General features: G+C 42.4%; 2 protein-coding genes across 5 annotated transcripts; both read left to right on the top strand.

Moving 5' to 3' along the window:
* The first annotated feature begins 4630 nt into the window (after positions 1-4630).
* Positions 4631-9569, top strand: LOC110523440 (NADH dehydrogenase [ubiquinone] 1 alpha subcomplex subunit 9, mitochondrial). The gene is made up of 11 exons (XM_021602128.2): positions 4631-4784; positions 6480-6650; positions 6878-6975; positions 7110-7201; positions 7479-7620; positions 7796-7898; positions 8236-8306; positions 8378-8454; positions 8826-8921; positions 9122-9188; positions 9285-9569. Exons 1-11 carry the CDS (start codon positions 4730-4732, stop codon positions 9453-9455), a joined length of 1143 nt encoding a protein of 380 aa, XP_021457803.1. The 5' UTR covers positions 4631-4729; the 3' UTR covers positions 9456-9569.
* A 942-nt stretch (positions 9570-10511) lies between these two features.
* On the top strand, positions 10512-13604 carry LOC110523431 (RIB43A-like with coiled-coils protein 2). 4 transcript variants are annotated; one of them, XM_036978013.1, is made up of 7 exons: positions 10512-10890; positions 10980-11047; positions 11243-11554; positions 11647-11765; positions 12047-12415; positions 12531-12688; positions 12971-13602. In XM_036978013.1, exons 3-7 carry the CDS (start codon positions 11401-11403, stop codon positions 13047-13049), a joined length of 879 nt encoding a protein of 292 aa, XP_036833908.1. In that variant the 5' UTR covers positions 10512-10890; positions 10980-11047; positions 11243-11400; the 3' UTR covers positions 13050-13602. The 4 variants fall into 4 exon arrangements, with proteins under 4 accessions (XP_036833908.1, XP_036833912.1, XP_036833910.1 ...); XM_036978017.1 differs by having other exon boundaries at positions 10512-11047; positions 12047-12274; positions 12971-13132; XM_036978015.1 differs by having other exon boundaries at positions 10512-11047; positions 12531-13113.
* The last annotated feature ends 6207 nt before the right edge of the window (positions 13605-19811 follow it).

The raw sequence follows: 19811 nt of genomic DNA, 5'->3' as shown, positions 1-19811 counted from the left end.
CAGGGAGAGTCACCATAATCTGTCTGTATCTCAACAGTATATACAACTAAATGAATTGACTGAGACACTTAGTCACACAAATAAAGATTGAAGAGTAACAGGCTTGAACAAGAATATAAGTGGAAAAGTGAGTCATTTTTATTGTGAAATAAAATAGTTGCTTCAACTTGTATGCCTCAGTCTTTGATCTTAATTATTCACACACAAATTACAACCAAACTGTAGGTCTTGTATAATTATAAGACTATGCCATGTAAACCCAGTCCATTACATATAATCATATGCTAGTTTACTTGCAGAGAAATAACAGCGTAATTGCTGACCAAAGGGCCTGTGCCTCGTGTGTGAGCTTTGCAAAATAAACACCGAACAAAAATGTAAACATAACATGAAATGACTGACTTTCCACTCATATTCTTGTTCAATCTTTATTTGTGTGACTAAGTGTCACAGTCCCATGTTTCATGAGCTGAAATAAAAGATCCCAGAAATGTTCCATATGCATAAAAAGCTTATTTCTCTCAAATATTGTGCATAAATGTGTTTACATCCCTGTTAGTGAGCATTTCTCCTTTGAATCCATCCACCTGACAGGTGTGGAATATCAAGAAGCTGATCAAACAGCATGATCATTACACAGGTGCACCTTGTGCGGGGGACAATAAAAGGACCCTCTAACATGTGCAGTTTTGTCACACAAAACAATGCCACAGCTGTCTCAAGTTTTGAGCGAGCGTGCAATTGGTATGCTGACTGCAGGAATGTCCACCAGGTAATTTACAGTTAATTTAATGTTAATTTATCTACCATAAACCACCTCCAACTTCGTTTTAGAGAATAAGGCAGTATGTCCAACCAGCCTCACAACTGCAGATCACATGTAATGTGGGCGAGCGGTTTGCTGATGTCAACGTTGTGAACAAAGCGCCCCATGGTGGCGGTGGGGTTATGGTATGTGCAGGCATAAACTACGGACAGCGAACACAATTGCATTTTATCGATGGTCATTTGAATTCACAGAACTGCCGTGACGAGTACCTGAGGCCCATTGTGAGGCCTATTTATTTTAAGGTATCTGTGACGAACAGATACATATCTGTATTCCCAGTCATGTGAAATCCATATATTAGGGCCGAATGAATTTATTTCAATTGACTGATTTCCTTACATGAATTGTAACTCAGAAAAATCTTTTAAATTGTTGCATTATGCTTTTCTATTTATGTTCAGTATACATGTTCAATCATTTTGTCCAAACTGCTCATGAGCGTCTGCGTAGCCAGGCACCAGAACTTGTTCTATTTTATATAATTGACTAGCTGCAAGTCCCGCCTCTCCCATCTACTCATTGGTTATAAATGAGCATATACCCACATGGGTGATTGAAAGATGAACAAGTTTTGACATTAAGAAAGCTTACGCTACTATATGGAGGGAAGGGTTGTTGGTCAAGTTGAGTACATTAGGCATTGGGGGATGTCTGTATAACTGTATCATAGACTTCCTGTTCGATCAGGTGAGACGGGGTGTGGAGATATATAGATAGATAATTGGTTTAATTTGTTTTTAAGGATATATACAGATGTTTGAAAGAATCCGGTGGGGGCAGGGGTGTATATCCCAGATTTCAATGTTAGAGTAGGTAAGAGGTGGAAGCAGATGTGTGTGATGAGTGTTTACTGGAGGAAACGGTGGAGCATGTGTTGATATTTTGTGAACTGCATGATGTAGATAGGGAGAGATTGTGTGAAAGAGTTCGACAGACCGGATGGGGTTGGGGTTTGGGTGGTGTAGTGGGGGGAGGAAATGAGAGGGAAGTGGTGTCTAGGGCTCTATTTCCCTTTCTTAGAGGAACAGGACTAATGAAGAGAATTTAATGTAGGTAGGCAGTGACTGGCATCACACTCCAGTACAATAGATGGCGGTGTATTTCCCTTAAAAGGTGGATGGATCCCCCAACCAAATCTCAAATAAGAAGAAGATGAATGAGGTCCACACTTTAGTCCAGTTGGTGGCTGTAATGCACTTTAAAGTTGGTTGCCAACCTCCATATAAAATCAACAGAAGAAGAACGAACGAGGTGAGAATAATCAAAGAACTATCTAGGTTTCCCCTTTTATCTATGGATGAATTGTCGGAGTAGAGAACACAAGGTCAAAATAGGTCAAAATCCTTCAAAGATCCAGCAAAAAAAAAGACCTTATCCATTTCAGGTAAAATAACCCAATGTTTATCTCCCAGGACAAATTAGCTAACAGCAGCATGCTAGCTAAACGTCCATGAAAGTTATGTTCATATGTGTTTTGACCTCCCCAAATTAATATAGTTCCCAGTTGGTTTTGCTATTTTCACCTGGGTGTCATGAATGTGACACCCATGAGACAGCCTATAGGGAGGAGGTCAGAGAACTGGCAATGTGGTGCCAGGACAACAACGTCTCCCTCAATGTGAGCAAGACAAAGGAGCTGATTGTGGACTACAGGAAAAGGCGGGCTGAACAGGGCCCCTATTAACATCAACGGGACTGTAGTGGAGCGGGTCGAGAGTTTTAAGTTTCTTGGTGTCCACATCACCAATGATCTATCATGGTCCAAACACACCAAGACAGTCGTGAAGAGGGCACAACAAAACCTTTTCCCCCTCAGGAGACTGAAAAGATTTGGCATGGTGCCCCAGATCCTCAAAAAGTTCTACAGTTGCACCATCGAGAGCATCCTGACCGGTTGCATCACCACCTGGTATGGCAACTGCTCGGCATCTGACTGTAAGGCACAACAGACGGTTGTGCGTACGAACCAGTACATCACTGGGCCAAGCTTCCTGCCATCCAGGACCTATTTAATAGGCCGTGTCAGAGGAAAGCAAATAAAATTGTCAGAGACTCCAGTCATCCAAGTTATAGACTGTTTTCTCTGCTCCCGCACGGCAAGCGGTACAAGAGCGCCAAGTCTAGGACCAAAAGGCTCCTAGACAGCTTCTACCCCCAAGCCATAAGACTGAAGAACAATTAATCAAATGGCCACCCGGACTATTTACATTGACCCCTCCAATTAGCTTTTACACTGCTGCTACTCACTGTTTATTATCTATGCATAGTCACTTCACCCCTACCTACAGGTACAAATGACCTCTAACCTGTACCCCTGCACACCGACTCGGTACCAGTACCCCCTGTATATAGCCTCGTTATTGTTATATTATTGTGTTACTTTTTATAATTTTTTTTACTTTAGTTAATTTGGTAAATATTTTCTTCTTGAACTGCAAAGTTGGTTAAGGGCTTGTATTTCATGGTAAGGTTGTTGTATTCTGCACTTGTGACAAATCAAGTTTGATTTGATTTAAAGTATTTTTACTTAAGTACTTTACACTACTGCAACATGGAACTCTATTCAACATCAAGTAAGTCATGCAAGCAGTAAGTCAGATAAAAATAAACCTTATGGAACAGCGGAGACTGTGCAGCGACACACACATACACAGACGCACATTCACATACACACATACACATGGATTTTGTGTTTGAGAGTAGTGGCCTGAGCGCACATACTTATAGGAAAATTCCACCCCAAAATTATATTTTGGTATTCGTTTCATTAGTCTATTGTTGACATAGTCCCAGAATGTTTTGATTGTTAGCCATCAAGATATGTAACTTTCAAAATACAGAAATATGAAATGTAACGTTTTAATTGTTGGCAGCAGCTAATGGGGATTCATAATAAATACAACAGGCAATGGGTCCCAAAGGGCACGACTTTTGACCTGAGCCCTGGTCAGCTGGAAAGATGGCTTTTCATAAAGATGTCATGGTAAGTAATGGAATGCAAGTTTATGTCTGTGTGGGGTCAGTGACTTGAGGGGGAGAAAGAACCAGTGTAGGAAACAACAGACTAGTAGCAGTCCAAGAGCCTCAGGCACACCTGTTTGACCTAGCTGTGATACTGTAAGCCTTCTTATGTTACTTTTCTGAGTCAATTCAGATATCATTAAATGTCCTGTTTCTTATTTGTTTTATATTAAGAAACACCATTTATTTCAGTCTCTAGTTCAGTAAAATAAATCGCTTTGTTCCGGTCACAAGATAATCCAGATAAATGCGATAAACAGCGCCACACTTAGGCAGAAAACGGAGTGTTCTATGCTCAGCCAGGCCCATCGTTTCAATGAAACACAATTAAATTATATCTCTATTTTAGCAAATTTAGGTAGTTTTGTCGTGATCACAAGAACATTCTGGCTTACGGAACGCTCGTATCGATTCCACCGGATCAAGTTATATCATCATCATACCGGTTTGGTCACCTTAATAACACAGAAGAACACTGCACTGCAAGAGCAAAAATATGTTATAACATCAGTAAGAATGCCCGATGATCAATCTTTTTTATTTAATTTATTAATATTACACCATATTTGACGACAGGCTAATTTCCATAGCATTATGAATTGGAATACTAGTAATTGAATAGGATCACTATGATATTTTCCATCTTCAGCCCCTGGCTGGCTGGTAACGTTTCAAAACAGTGATTACATTATAGCAAATGACCGGCAGTTACATTGTCAACACGTTAATTATACAATGTTCAAACATACATAAAACAAGGTACCTGTACAAACAAGATACATACCTACATGCAGAAATCTATTAACTCCACGAAAAACGCAGAATATAATTTTTCGGTTGATTTGCTTTTGACCGGTCTGTCATACCGTAGCAAGAAACATGGCGGCTGCTGTGCTCGTTAGCCGTCCTGCGAGTGTCCTTCCCAGGTTTTCTAGTGAGTAACACCAAAACATGCCATTTTATATTATAGAAATGCACTGGTAGCTGCACTGTTGAGAGAAAGTGGGAACAATAATGTTTATTATGAAAACATAATTGTTTTTAAGCGACATTGCAACCATATGTGACCCTGTTTGTGATATGACCTAGCTAAGTTAGCTAGGTAACTAACAGGAGCCGGTTAGCTAGCTAACTCTTGCCGACGAATACGACTAACTAGGTAGCGATCTGGTTTCTAGCACCATGTCATATGTAAACCAGTAAAAAGCTAGGCTCCTGACAGTCCTGTATATCCATTTTGGCAGTCAATACCAATTGATAAAGTTATTTGCGTCACTTTCACTGGATTAACACCACGGCCAAACAGTTAGCTAGTTATCTCCCAATTTCCCCATTTAGTTAGCCAACTAGCTAACGTTACCTAGCTAGTTCGTCTAGACAGACCGTGGTTGTCAATATGCATGCCAGGTTATGTCTGTTGTTTACTGTGGTACCTATTTAGTGGACCTTCGTTGTATCCCAGTGACCAATACTAAGGTTAGTAAAAAGTAGCTTTGGGACACAACATCGTTGCCTTTACCTCCCTTCTCACCTCATTTGCTCACATTGTATATAGACTGGTTTATACTTTATTATTGACTGTATGTTTGTTTTTACTCCATGTGTAACTCTGTGTTGTTGTATCTGTCGAACTGCTTTGCTTCATCTTGGCCAGGTCGCAATTGTAAATGAGAACTTGTTCTCAACTTGCCTACCTGGTTAAATAAAGGTAAAATAAAATAAATAAATAAAATCGGGAGTCTGTCTATTGGTTGGGCTCCCTGAGCTGTGTATCATATTCCTGTTGAGTTAGACAGCGGGCTGCCATTAAACCACGCATTTCACGCAAGACTTCCTACCACAAAATCTACCACTGTCTACATAGCAGGAATATGGTGCATTTTGTACAAAAGTTGGATTCAGACTTTTATTGGATAGCGAGGGTCACATTTCACTTTAAATCTGGTAAATAGAGTTCCTAGAGATTATACATATGACTTTGTTGACATGATTTTTTGGGGGGGGGTGTAGCCGGCTATATTCTGGTAGGGTTGTTTTCTGTCGCCACCCACCAGAAGGATTCACAACTCAGGGAGTCCAACAAATACAGACTCCTGATGTTGTGTCCCAAAAGTAGTTAAAATATCTGTTTGTGGCCTCCTGAGAAGCGCAGCAGTCTAAGGCACTACATCGCAGTGCTTGAGGCTACAAATCCTGGTTCAATCCCAGGCTGTGTGACAGCCCAGCATCGTCCAGGTTAGGGGAGGGTTTGGGCGGCCGGGATTTCCTTGTCTCATCGCGCTCAAGAGACTCCTTATGGCGGGCAAGTTGACTTCGGTCGCCAGCTGGACGGTGTTTCCTCTGACACATTGGTGCGGCTGGCTTCCGGGTTAAGCGAGCAGTGTGTCAAGAAGGCAGGGTCGTGTTTCAGAGAACGCATGTCTCTTGACCTTCGCCTCTTCCGAGTCCTTAAAGGAGTTGCAGCGATGGGACAAGACTAACTACCAATTGGATATGACACATTTTTTTAAATTAAGATCTGTTTGTGATCCCATGCAACATCGCTAACTAGGCCTATGTTTTTGGTTGGTTGACAATTTCTGATTTGGGCAATTTGACTACAGCGTCCTCTGCACTGCTCCCCCTGCAGGTTCCTGCTCCCCTGTGGTGCTGTCAGCCATCCCTTTGACAGTACAGCAGAGGAAGGTCCACCATGCTGTCATCCCCAGAGGGAAAGGGGGGCGCTCCTCCTCCAGTGGGGTAGCAGCCACAGTCTTCGGAGCCACTGGCTTCCTGGGCAGATATGTTGTCAACCGCCTGGGTAAGTTTCACCATCATCTGTCCCAAAGGCTTCACATGATAACCTTTCAAATGACATAGCAGCTCCTTGGTCTTCCTTTACTTATGTCGTATGTTTCTGTGATTGTGAGGGATGCCTTCATTTGTTTGGTAATGTGCTAATCCTTTTTGGATACAATGTAGTGACTGCATACAAGGGTTTCCTATGGAGCAGTTATGTGTTTGTTGACCTGTCTAGTGGTTTTGCAGGTCGTATGGGTTCTCAGATTGTGATTCCTCACCGGTGTGACCAGTATGACCTCATGTACCTCAGGCCCATGGGGGATCTCGGCCAGATCATCTTTATGGTGAGAGAAATGCTATTTATCAGGTGTGACGTCTCAAACCATTTCATTTTGAAATCCCTTCATCTCGTCATCTGTTAGCTAAGTGTTTTTTTTCTCATGCCTCATATGTTCCCCTTCATCTTACTTTATTTCAGGAGTGGGATGCCAGGAACAAGGATTCTATCAGAGAGGCGTTGGTGCACTCCAATGTGGTTATCAACTTGGTGGGACGAGAGTGGGAGACGAAGTATGGCCCAACTGACTAAACACAGAACATTATTTTAGAGAAATACATTGTTCCTAAAAAAGAACCCACTGGTGGTTAAAATTCACATAAATAGTTGCTCCATCACTCCATCAATATATGAATCTCCCTACTTTTAACTACACCAGTGAGGCTTGACTTACTCCTTAGTGAAGCAAAGGACCTCAACAGTGCTACACTTATTTTACAGATTTCTGGAAAATGTTTGATGTACTTGGCTGTACTCAGTGTTCTGTTCTTCCTCTTTCTGTGTATAAAGGAACTATCCATTTGAGGACACCTATGTGAGCATCCCTCAGCAGATCGCCAAGGCCACCAGGGAAGCAGGCATCACAAAGCTGATCCACGTATCTCACCTCAACGCTGACATCCGCAGCCCCTCCAAATACCTTAGGAACAAGGTACTGGCCAATGCAGGGCATGGTTGAACTCTGTGTCATTTGAACATATTTCATTTTAGGATTTAATTGCCTGATATGCGTAACAATTATGAATATTCAGATGGGTGAAAATCTGTAAAGCTTGACATTTGGTTTAATATGTCATGATGAAGTCATGTGTGATGTTACCTTGCAGGCAGTAGGTGAGATGGCTGTGAGAGAAGAATTCCCTGATGCCATCATCATGAAGCCCGCTGAGATGTTTGGAAGGGAAGACAGATTCTTCAACCATTTTGCCAGTGAGTTAGCAGAGCATAGAGTTAATTTCAGTGTATAAACTGTTCAAAAGTGAAATGATCTTTTATTTGTGACTTGTCAGAATGCTAAGCAGACAGTGTCAATATTTGTGGGATCATGTTAGCATAATTACACAGCCTTTGTTGACTGTATAAGACTGACAACTGTGGAGGGAGCTGTTTGTTGCATGGTTGAACACTTGAATTTGCAGTGTGGCCAAAATAAAGATTTGTTTAAGGTGATCTAACAGCTCCAATTGGTCTTCATGCAATGCTATTATCGTTTAAAACAGGATGAGTTCTCAGTCATTGTTTTGAATTTGTCCCCCCCATTGCACAGACATGCGTTGGTTTGGGAGTGCCGTGCCTCTCATCTCCATGGGAAAGAAGACCGTGAAGCAGCCTGTTCATGTGAGTGTGTATGTCCTCATTATGTCAGCCCTGTGTACTCAACAGACTCACTCTGCTTCTGCTCTTCTCAGGTGGTGGATGTGGCAAAGGCTATCATCAACGCCATCAAAGACCCTGATGCTAATGGCAAGACATATGCACTAGTTGGGTAAGGACTTTGATATGGGCATGACTTTTGTCTGTTTTGTTAGGGATGTGTCAATTGCATTAATCAGTTCAGGGAATGAAGTAACATTCAATCCGTTGACTAGAAACTGTTAATTATTAATGAATATAAGGTAAACCTAGTATAAGTCATAAACGATTGTTCATCTCATTAATGAGTTGCTCTTTGTGTGCCATTGGTTTGTATCTTGTGCTCATCCAGGGTATGGGACTTTTCTTGAATCTAAAATAAAATAGATTGTGCAATGGCAATTTCATTCTCACACATGCAGTACATTATTTTTAAAAGGTCAGTAGCAACCAACCTGTTTGCCAGCCATCTTGTTAGATTTCTTTTGTTTTTCCATCACACAGACCTAACCGTTATCTCCTTCATGATCTGGTGGAGTATGTATATGCTGTGGCACACAGGCCCTTTGTGCCCTACCCACTCCCACGCCCTCTCTATCAGTGAGTATGCACCTACTGCTGGTTCTGCATAGTAACCTCAATTAGTCTCAGAAGAAAATGTACTGTATAGGCTGTCTGATAAAGAGGTGTGTGCCAAGCTGTTGTTTAGTTGAGGTGGCAAGGAAGCTTGGTTGGTTTGTTTAAATGCGATCCTTTCAGATACTGTGATAAAAATGTCTTACCTTTGTCTCTGGTTTCAGTCTTGTTGCAAGTTTCTTTGCAATGAACCCATTCGAGCCTTGGACAACTCCTGACAAAGTAGATCGGGTAAGAAAAAGCAACATGAACAGCCTTGTAAAGCTTATTTTATTTTATACTGTCTTATGATGGATTTGTGTGATGACATGAATATGTTTGTTCTAGTTCCACACCACAGATATGAAGTATCCAGGGCTTCCTGGCTTGGAGGACCTGGGTATCGTCCCTGCCTCCGTAGAGCAGAAGGCCATTGAGGTCCTGCGTCGCCACCGCCGCTTCCGCTTCCTGGAGGCGGAGCTGGCCGATACCAAGCCGGCCAAGACAGTAAACTATTGAGTAGCTTGTCTATCAGCCCAGCACCATCACTATAGCCACAGGCTGATCCTCCTATACAACTGTGCTGTTTTCTTTTACAAATATTCTGTATATAAATAAATGAGTCTAAAACTATTTTGGTTTGACTGTTTAGTCTTTAATGGATTCCATGGATCCATGAAAATGACTTTCATTGTGTAGCAAAAAAACACTGTCACCCCACTTTAGCTGAGAGGTGTAGAAAAGTTCTCTACAAGCCAATATGTATCCCTTGTACAGTATATTGCATTGGGGGCTATGGAAAGAGTGGAGAACAAAGTGCTGCTGCATATGTAGGGAACTCCCCTTCCAAAACTAACTGTATTTGGTTAGTAGAGATCCTACTGAGTATTTCTCATCCCATTTAAGCTGAGACAGAAGAGTTCTATTCAAGTTAATATGTATCCCATGTACAGTCTTTTACAATGTAATCAAATAAACAAAATGGTCACATGCGCCAAATAGAACAGGTGTAGACTTAACCTTGAAATGCTTACTTATGAGCCCTTTCCAAAAAATGCAGTTAAAAAGTAAGAACATTTTGCTAAATAGAAAAGGAAATAGGACAAAACAAGGCTATATACAAGGAGTACGAGGTAATACGGTATGTACATGTCGATTAGGGGTAACAGTGACAAGGCAATCAGATTTTATAAACAGTAGCAGCAGCATGTGTGTGTGGGTAGAGTGCAGTGAGTGTGCATAGAGCCAGTTCCCCCAAAATATTGCATTGTGGGCAGAGTGGGAAAAAAGCAGCAGGCCCCTCAAACAAAACATATTTGCTCAGTAGGGACCCTACTGAGTATTTCAAGTACCTCATGGTAAACTATACCAGAGCACAAAGTCTAGCCCCCCCCCCCTTTACTGCTGCTACTCTTATCTATGCATAGTCACTTTAATAACTCTACCTACATATTACGTCGACTAACCGGTGCCCCCGCACATTGACTCTTTGCCTGTGTCCCTTGTATAGCCTCGCTATTGTTATTTTACTGCTGCTCTTTAATTATGTTACTTTTTTTGTTGGTATTCTTCTTAAAACTGCATTGTTGGTTAAGGGCTTGTAAGTAAGCATTTCGCTGTAAGGTCTACCTACACCTGTTGAATTTGGCGCACGTGACAAATAACATTTGATTTGATTCATTACCATACAAAGGAAACGTCATTCGTGTCGCTGGCAGAATACTAGTCTGACCCAGAAGACCCGAACGTATCCGGAAGAAAGGTATCCTAGCAACGAATATGTTGGCGGAGTTCTTTCGGCCCTTCGTCCTTTGATTATAACTGCAGCGAGACAGTACGGGAAAATATAGAATTTCTTTCGAACCGCATTGCTGCGGATAGTTTGGAGAGGAGGCGCAATGGAGAGACGCAACGTCAAGATAGGATGTTCAATGCTAAAGTTAGAACAATTAGGGTAAATTACTGCAACTTTGTAACCGTCTGACATCTGTCCATTCATGTTAGTTGTAAAGCCATTTTGTGACAATTTTCTCTTACTGACAGATAAAGTGGCTCTTGAATCCCAAGTGAATGAAAGAAAGAAGAAGAGGCAGAGTCACTAAAAGCATATGGTAAGTGCAATAAAATACAGTATGGGCAGACGTTTTTATATCTGGCAAAAACACAAAGGCCTAAGGTGTTTCAATTCAATGTGATGATTGATAGGCCTATAATAGAGCTCTATAAGCTTCTATTCATGAGATTCAATGGAATTCTGTTTAGTAGCTAGTGTCATAGGCTGTGTCTGTGGAATGCATGCCCTCTAGCTGCAGAAGCGGTGTGTAACGACAAGGCCGCCTGTCTACTTAAACAACGCCAACTCAAGGAAGAGCGTCTGCTGCAGGGAGCCATAGAGGACTTCTGGCTGAACTTCCAGCCGCGGTGTAGCCGGCGTGAGTATGACTTAAACAACCCGGACAAAGTTATGAATCAGGACGGGATCCAGATGCTGCCGGGGCTTGTGGGTGAGGACCCAGACAGCCAGGGGAGGCTGAAGAAGCAGCAGGAGCAGCTCAGAGAGTGGTCCGTCCAGCAGCAACATGAGCTGGCCACAGCACGACACCAGCAGAGACTGGAAGGTAGGAAACAACTCAACACAAACTGGCCTGTCGCTAGACTCTCATACATGCACACTGCCTCATCTCAAACACTCTCTGCCTCACCATTGCAGAGCAACAGTATGACCAGGACAGAGTGGACCTGGACATCCAAGCTCTCCAGCTCCAGAAGATCGAGGAAGAAAGGAGGAGATCTGCAGCCCTGGCTACAAAAGATTTCAATCTGGCAAAGGTGAGTCATTATACTTTACCTGATGCTTAACCAGGTGTGGTTGTCAAAGTGGCAAAGGCGCGTTATTAGGATTGGTAGTAGTGTAGCCTTCTCTAACCAGGTTAGCAAATCATGTTTGCTTTCTTTAACACATTATCGGCCTCCAACACAATTAGATAAATCAAAGACTAGCTGGTCAGTTTATACAGTGTAAGCATGTGGCGGTCATTCCTGTTTTTTGTATGTAGTGGAATAGGACATCCCTCTGTCAAAATATGTTTACTGTGTGACATTGTTTGTAGGCAGCAGAGAATGCAGAGAAGCAGTGGAAAAAGTGGCAGCAGGAGGAGGAGGACAACAGGACAGACATCCTAAATCAGCTTCAGGGGGAGCTGCTGAGTAAGAGCCAGGAGCAGGGCATCAGTGTGCTGGGTCTACCCCACCTCAGGGCTGACAGTTGCAAGGGCCTCACAAACGAGCAGCTGCAGCACGTCATCGACTGCCATCAGCAACGGATAGAGGAGAAGAGTGTACATCTGCCACATCTATCTGTCTGTCTCTTTTGCCTGTTTTGGGATGTCTGCGTTGAGCAGTCAAAGATATTTTCATTTGACAATTTAACACTTCTAGAGGAAATGGGGTGGATAGCATCAACCATGAATGCAGACCAGGTTTTGGATCAATTCCAGTTCAATTCAGGAATGAAAATGAAATTCCAATTCTTATTTTTTCTCATCGAGAAGCATCGAATGGAATGAAACTCTCTCTTCATGTTTGGTTGTGCAGGCTGAGCAGCAGAAGGAGGCGCTCCACCACGACCGGTTCTGTGTGACCTCAGCTCGCACCGCCCTACTACTGGAGAGGCGGCAGGCCCGCATCAACAAGCAGCTCCGTCGCACCCTGAATAGCGCCAATGCACAGCTGTCTGAGGCCCACCGTGAACAGTAAGAAGCTTTCCACATGGATTAGGTTTAGACACATGGACACACTTGTACACCTTTTTCTCTGTTTGTTGTTTTCAGTTCATTAATGTACAGTATCATTCACATGCTTGATGTCAGTCATTTTATTTTGAATTGTGAATTAAATTGGGCAGGAGAAACTGTCACCAACAGGATTAGCACAGTTAATGAACGGAACAAATCATCAACAACAACGTGCTGACCTGCCCATCAAAAGATGACATACACTATCAAATGCCAAATGCATTTTTCTTCTCTTTCCAGGAAAAAGTACTTGGATAATGTGTACACTAACATCCCAGATGACAGTTACTTCTCCCAGTTCAACACCAGCAGTCGATAAAGGTTAACAGGGTCATGCACTATTGGAGAGATACATTTATTGTCTATGGAAATAATAAATGATTTGTATCACAGCAAAGAAAGTATAATGGTAATAATCTGCTGTTTTCTTTCAATTTACTCAAAACGTTTTCACTACTTACCAAATACAATCAAAAATCTTCATAGAGAATTGTGTGTCCATGCTTAAGCCTACTGTTCTACATTAATGTCATAACGTGTATGTGCCTAATCAGAATGCTAACGTGTGTACCTTGTTAAAATAGGTATAATGAATGAAATGTAGCTAATTTCCAGACTAAATCTGAAAAAGAAAAAACATGACCATGTTCTCCATTAAATCCCATAACAAAATCATGTTTGCTTTCTTAAATACATTATCGGCCTCCAACACAATTAAATAAATCAAAGACTAGCTGGTCAGTTTATACAGTGTAAGCATTTTCACACAGTGCACCTTATGCCACTATTACCATATAGAGCCTCCCTGAATTCGCAATTAAAATGCAAATACAATCTTCCGCAACAGAAGAAAAAAAAATTGTCAAATGCCTTTGTATGAAAACAAACAGTGTCCTTTCATGACTATTTGACTAGTGAATTTCACTCCTGTCAACTCTTGTCAGGGGCCTCCATTTTGTGGGAACTGACAGCACTGTGGAGTGTTATACAAACCAAATCCACTGGAGGGCGATATGAGCTTGTTCTCTTTTTCTTCTCAAACGTAATTTGCCAAATTGTCTGAAGCTCCGTATTCATATGAAATAATGTTTCAATAACAACTGAATCCTTTCCCTTGTCCTAATTGTGTCCATTTGTCATTTGGGAACACCATGCCAAATATCCTTCCCTTCATATGGTAACACTTATGGGGCACAAGCAACAGGCTCAAGGTCTGAGGTGATGCCACTGTCACAGTCAGCGTCCAAATGACCACTCCTCTGCCCCAGGCCTCTCCCCAAGCAGGTCTCCATCGTGAGTTCTCTGAGACAAATGTTTCCTATTTTCTCTGCCACAAGGTCAAGGCTTTCTCCTTCAGCTGTGGAGACAGAGCTATACCTGGAACATAGACATAAACATTTAAAGTCAGAATTCTTACTCTATCATACCATGACATAAATGGTTGCAGGTGACTAAGCTAGTCCAGGATATTCCACCGATGCTTGGCCTCACCTGATGGAGTTCATAGCCAGTTCCTTGAGAGTTTCTATGTGAAAGTTTGGGAAACCCTGGGGCCCTTCCAACACCTTTAACACCACCCCTCTCTTCCTAGAGAACTCCTTGGCCACTGGGTGGCACAGCAAGGAAAAGCTGTGGCTGGTGGAAGACGGGGTTGAACAGTAGAGCATCCAGCAGGCTCCCATTCATATCAGTGCCGTATTCATCTGCGAATGACAGTGAGGTCAATCAATGCCATCAATGTAGACGATAGTAATAACTCATCTGTGCTGAACAAAATTCATTCTCAACACAAAATACTACAAGGGATCTATTGGCTTATACTGTAATTACATGAGTTTAGACTTAGTATGAACACTTCAGATGAAGAGTAAGGGTTCATGTGCTCACCAGTTTCTCCTGCATGGAAGTAGGGATGGTTGACTCTTCTCTCGCCTGGCAGAGACAAAGCCTCCTTGAAGTACCAGAGGGGTCTTCCACCTAATACCAGAAGAAAACACCAGACACATCAACAACACCCTGCACAACCTATACCCATTTAGTAATACATCTAGTAATGAAAGTAATTCATAAATGAAGTCCATATAAATCTTTTTTTTTTTCCTAAAAGAGATTAGACAATTTTGAGGAGTCTTGTGACTAACGATGCACCTACATAGTCACCTGTGCCCAGTGAAGAGGACCCGAGCTCCCAGGAAGTCTGGGTGTTCTGGCACAAACTGGACCAGATTAAATGAAGAGTGCATGAAATAGGAAATATGTGGGTGAAATACAAAATCAATTGTGTATGTATTCCACCAGGGAGATGCTTGTGTGAGTAGACATAGTATGACCATGACATATAAATGACATAAAATACATTACTTGACCAAAAGTATGTGGACTGCTCGTCGAACATCTCATTCCAAAATCATGGGCATTAATATTGAGTTGGTCCCCCTTTGCTTCTATAACAGCCTCCACTCTTCTGGGAAGGCTTTCCACTAGATGTTGGAACATTGCTATGGGGACTTTCTTCCATTCAGGCGCAAAAAGTCTGGGTTTAAGAGTTTCTTTTCCAAGCTTAAAAGGACAAACATTCATGCTGTCAATCCAGCATGACTTCTGTGGCGTTCAAAACAACTGAAAACTTGGAACTGGAAAACTAAGACTTGAGTGAGTTCAAGACAACTGGGAATTCGATTTTTAAAAACTAGCTCCGACTGGGAAAATATGTTTTTGAACAGTCAACCAACTCGGAATTCCAAGTCGGGAACTCAGGCCTCCTTCTAGAGTGCCGACCTGAAGATCACTGATGTCATGATTCAACCTTGTTTTTTTCTGAGTTCTAAGTTGTCTTGAAAGCACCATAAAACCAGAGAATGCCAGACTTTGATGACAAAGTTCGATGCCAAAATTTGCCCACAAGTACCGCCGCACCACCTTCCTGTTCAAGTGAGCACAGCACAACAACGTGTGTCCAAATATGTCTTATGCTGCTGCATAAATGATGTAAAATGCCAGGGAGATATGTACACTGTAGCTAAGTAATAGTAAGTGTATGTTGTGTAGTAGGCTGTTAGTAGCCCATGTGCCTCACCCAAAAATATGGTCCCTTTCATACCGTTGAAGTCGGAAGTTTACATACACCTTAGCCAAATACATTTAAACTCAGTTTTTCCCTATTCCTGACATTTAATCCTAGTACAAATTCTCTGTCTTAGGTCAGTTAGTATCACCACTTTATTTTAAGAATGTGAAATGTCAGAATAATAGTAGAGATTGATTTATTTCAGCTTTTATTTCTTTCATCACATTCCCAGTGGGTCAGATGTTTACATACACTCAATTAGTATTTGGTAGCATTACTTATAAATGGCTTAACTTGGGTCAAACATTTCGGGTAGCCTTCCACAAGCTTCCCACAATAAGTTGGGTGAATTTTGGCACATTCCTCCTGACAGAACTGGTGTAACTGAGTCAGGTTTGTAGGCCTCCTTGCTCGCACAAGCTTTTTCAGTTCTGCCCAAATTTTCTATAGGATTGAGGTCAGGGCTTTGTGATGGCCACTCCAATACCTTGACTTTGTTGTCCTTAAGCCATTTTGCCACAACTTTGGAAATATGCTTGGGGTCATTGTCCATTTGGAAGACCCATTTGCGACCAAGCTTTAACTTCCTGACTGATGTCTTGAGATGTTACTTCAAAATATCCACATAATTTTCCCCATGATGCCATCTATTTTGTGACGCGCACCAGTCCCTCCTGCAGCAAAGCACCCCCACAACATGATGCTGCCACCCCTGTGCTTCACAGTTGGGATGGTGTTCTTCAGCTTGTAAGCATCCCCCTTTTTCCTCCAAACATAACAATGGTCATTATGGCCAAACAGTTTTTTTGTTTTTTTATTTCATCAGACCAGAAGACATTTCTGCAAAAAGTACAATCTTTGTCTCCATGTGCAGTTGCAAACTGTAGTCTGGATTTTTTTAATGGCGGTTTTTGAGCAGTGGCTTCTTCCTTGCTGAGTGGACTTTCAGGTTGTCGATATAGGACTCGTTTTACTGTGGATATAGATATTTTTGTACCCGTTTCCTCCAGCATCTTCACAAGGTCCTTTGCTGTTGTTCTGGAATTGATTTGCACTTTTCACACCAAAGTACGTTCATCTCTAGGAGACAGAACACGTCTCCTTCCTGAGCGGTATGACGGCTGCGTGGTCCCATGGTGTTTATACTTGCTTTGTGTGATGTATTGTTGTCTCTACCTTTTTGCCCCTAGTGCTGTTGTCTGTGCCCAATAATGTTTGTACCATGTTTTGTGCTGCTGCCATGCTGTGTTGCTACCATGCTGTGTTGTTGTCTTAGGTCTCTCTTTATGTAGTGTTGTCTCTTTATTTAATTCATTTGTATTTTTAATCCCAGCCCCCGTCCCTGCTGCAGGCCTTTTGGTAGGCCGTCATTGTAAATAAGAATTTGTTCTTAACTGACTTGCCTAGTTAAATAAAAGGTTAAATAAAATACAAAATAGTTTGTGGGCACCGTTTGTCACTGCTATTAATGTATTGTTTAGTGTTGTGTTGTTTAGTGGGTTTGCTGGCAGGAATCAAATTTTTTTTTTTTGAGTTTACCCCACCAAGATGTACGTGCTAAAATCGCCACTGCTCCAGCAGCATACAAGAGGAGCACTGAGGTATTGGAAGAGAAGAGGAACCAGACTGACAGGTCCTATGAAAAGCACATGTAGCAGTGTGGCCAGTACGTCACATTCCTCACCAGCCACTCCACTCCCACAATGGAGAAGTCATGGACATGAAGGGCTTCCCCTAAAACAGATAAGAGGTCATCGTAACCTGTGTGGCTTACAATGAAGTACATTATATACAGGTAACTGCCAAAATAAAGGAAACACCAACATAGTGTCTTAATAGGGCATTGGGACACCACAAGCCAGAACAGCTTCAATGCACCTTGGCATAGATTTGACAAGTGTCTAGAAATCTATTGGAGGGATGCGACACCATTCTTCCACAAGGAAAACGCTGTCTCAGGCGTCGCTCCAGAATCTCCCATAAGTGTTCAATTGAGTTCAAATCTGGTGACATCGTTTTCATGCTCCTCAAACCATTCAGTGACCACTCGTGCCCTGTAGATGGGGTTATCATCTTACGGGGGCATAGCCATGCTAGCGAAAATAATGGCCTGGCCAGCATTTTTATACATGACCCTAAGCATGAAGGAATGTTAATTGCTTAATTCACTCAGGAATCACACTTGTGTGGAAGCACCTGCTTTCAATAAACTTTGATTCCTTCATTTACTCAAGTGTTTCCAATATTTTGTATTCCCTTATTGCTTACACCTGTCCTCTCAGATCCTCACAAATGCAAAGAGGAGGGGGTGGGGGTCCATTTGAGATCAGGTGTACCTTCGGGCATCCTCTGCGGTAGGCTGTAGATGGGGCTGCACTGGATGAGGGGTTTTGCCTTGAAGGCAGGAGGGAAGTCTAAGCTCTCCATCTCCTGCTCCTTTGTGCAGCTGTGCACTCAGTCACCGTAGTTCCCATGTAAACAGCAGCCTGCCCCCTGTCTGGGAGGCCTCCTGCTACACCAGAGACTCTGAGCCCAGGGTCAGGGCTGCACCAGCACAGCAAGACTGACACCACAGACACTTGGTGGCTCTCTGGCCAGCACAGCATGCTGAAGGTGTGGCCAATCAATGTCGGTCAACACTGAATAAAAAAGCTAAAAAGGAGAAAGAAAAATATGGTGAAGGAAATCTAGTGCAAAAACAAGATCAACAGAGCTTGTCCACTGGGCACACACTGGTTGAATCAATGTTGTTCTCACATAATATTAATGAAATTACATTGAACCAACATAGAATAGACATTAAATTGATGTCTGCGCCCAGTGGATGTTGTTTAGTGTAGGCTTACTGCTTTGCAGAACATTCATAACATCCACATCCTCATTATTCCTTTCTTATGCTTGCTTCCTCAGAACATTTAGTTCCTCTTGAAACAAACAAAAAGTCTCAACCAATAGCTTATTGAGGTCTAGTTCCCATTTCCCATCAAAGCTACCTAGAAATAGTATTTCATATTTAGAGGAGAGGATCTGCAGGACCTCAGAGGCTAAAGTTTGCATTTACATCTGAATTTGATACATACATACTCAATTAATTAATTAAATATAGTTTTGAGCGTAATTGTAGCCAATTTCAGGCATTGTCTGTCAGTAGTCTAGTGCGCCCTGGTGGTGGATGTGGACAAAGACAGCAGCACCATCACCAGCTGTTGGTTGTCAACAAACCGCTTTGTTATTCACAGACCTTGTGTTGTTAACTTGTGAATACGGTTGATGGCTTATACCGAATACTTTAAAGTTATGATCAAAGTGTTAAACAAAAATATACATTTTATAAATAGGTCATTCCACCAAGAGGGTGCGTTATGGACTTCGACATTTGTAAACTCAACAAAAAAAGAAACGTCCTCTCACTGTCAACTGCGATTATCTTCAGCAAACTTAACATGTGTAAATATTTGTATGAACAGAAGATTCAACAACAGACAAACTGAGCAAGTTCCACAGATGTGTGACGAACAGAAATTGAATAATGTGTCTCTGGGGGGGGGGGGGGGGGGGGGCGTCAAAATCAAAAGTAACAGTCAGTATCTGGTGTGGCCACCAGCTGCAGTAAGTACTGCAGTGCATCTCCTCCTCATGGGCTGCACCAGATTTTCCAGTTCCTGTTGTGAGACGTTACCCCACTCTTCCACCAAGCAAGGCACCTGCAAGTTTCTGGACATTTCTGGGGAGAATGGCCCTAGCCCTCCGATCCAACAGGTCCCAGCCGTGCTCAATGGGATTCAGATCCGGGCTCTTCGCTGGCCATGGCAGAACACTGACATTCCTGTCTTGCAGGAAATCACGCACAGAATGAGCAGTAAGGCTGGTGGCATTGTCATGCTGGAGGGTCATGTCAGGATGAGCCTGCAGGAAGGGTACCACATGAGGGAGGAGGATGTCTTCCCTGTAACGCACAGCATTGAGATTGCCTGCAATGACAACGGGCTCAGTCCGATGATGCTGTGACACACC

Source organism: Oncorhynchus mykiss, chromosome 1 (assembly GCF_013265735.2).
Source record: "Oncorhynchus mykiss isolate Arlee chromosome 1, USDA_OmykA_1.1, whole genome shotgun sequence".
Classification (NCBI taxonomy): domain Eukaryota; kingdom Metazoa; phylum Chordata; class Actinopteri; order Salmoniformes; family Salmonidae; genus Oncorhynchus; species Oncorhynchus mykiss.
The sequence above is the reverse complement of the archived record's forward strand: the minus strand, read 5'-3'. Positions and strand labels throughout refer to the sequence as shown.

What these genes read in the sequence shown, in the direction of transcription:
- LOC110523440 (XM_021602128.2), top strand. Translation starts at nt 4,730, where the DNA reads ATGGCGGCTGCTGTGCTCGTTAGCCGTCCTGCGAGTGTCCTTCCCAGG. An exon ending in CTCCCACGCCCTCTCTATCA is followed by an intron (nt 8,922 to 9,121) that starts GTGAGTATGCAC and finishes CTCTGGTTTCAG; the next exon opens with TCTTGTTGCAAGTTTCTTTG. An exon ending in CTCCTGACAAAGTAGATCGG is followed by an intron (nt 9,189 to 9,284) that starts GTAAGAAAAAGC and finishes TGTTTGTTCTAG; the next exon opens with TTCCACACCACAGATATGAA.
- LOC110523431 (XM_036978018.1), top strand. Translation starts at nt 11,401, where the DNA reads ATGAATCAGGACGGGATCCAGATGCTGCCGGGGCTTGTGGGTGAGGAC. An exon ending in AAGATTTCAATCTGGCAAAG is followed by an intron (nt 11,766 to 12,046) that starts GTGAGTCATTAT and finishes CATTGTTTGTAG; the next exon opens with GCAGCAGAGAATGCAGAGAA. An exon ending in CAACCATGAATGCAGACCAG is followed by an intron (nt 12,416 to 12,530) that starts GTTTTGGATCAA and finishes TTGGTTGTGCAG; the next exon opens with GCTGAGCAGCAGAAGGAGGC.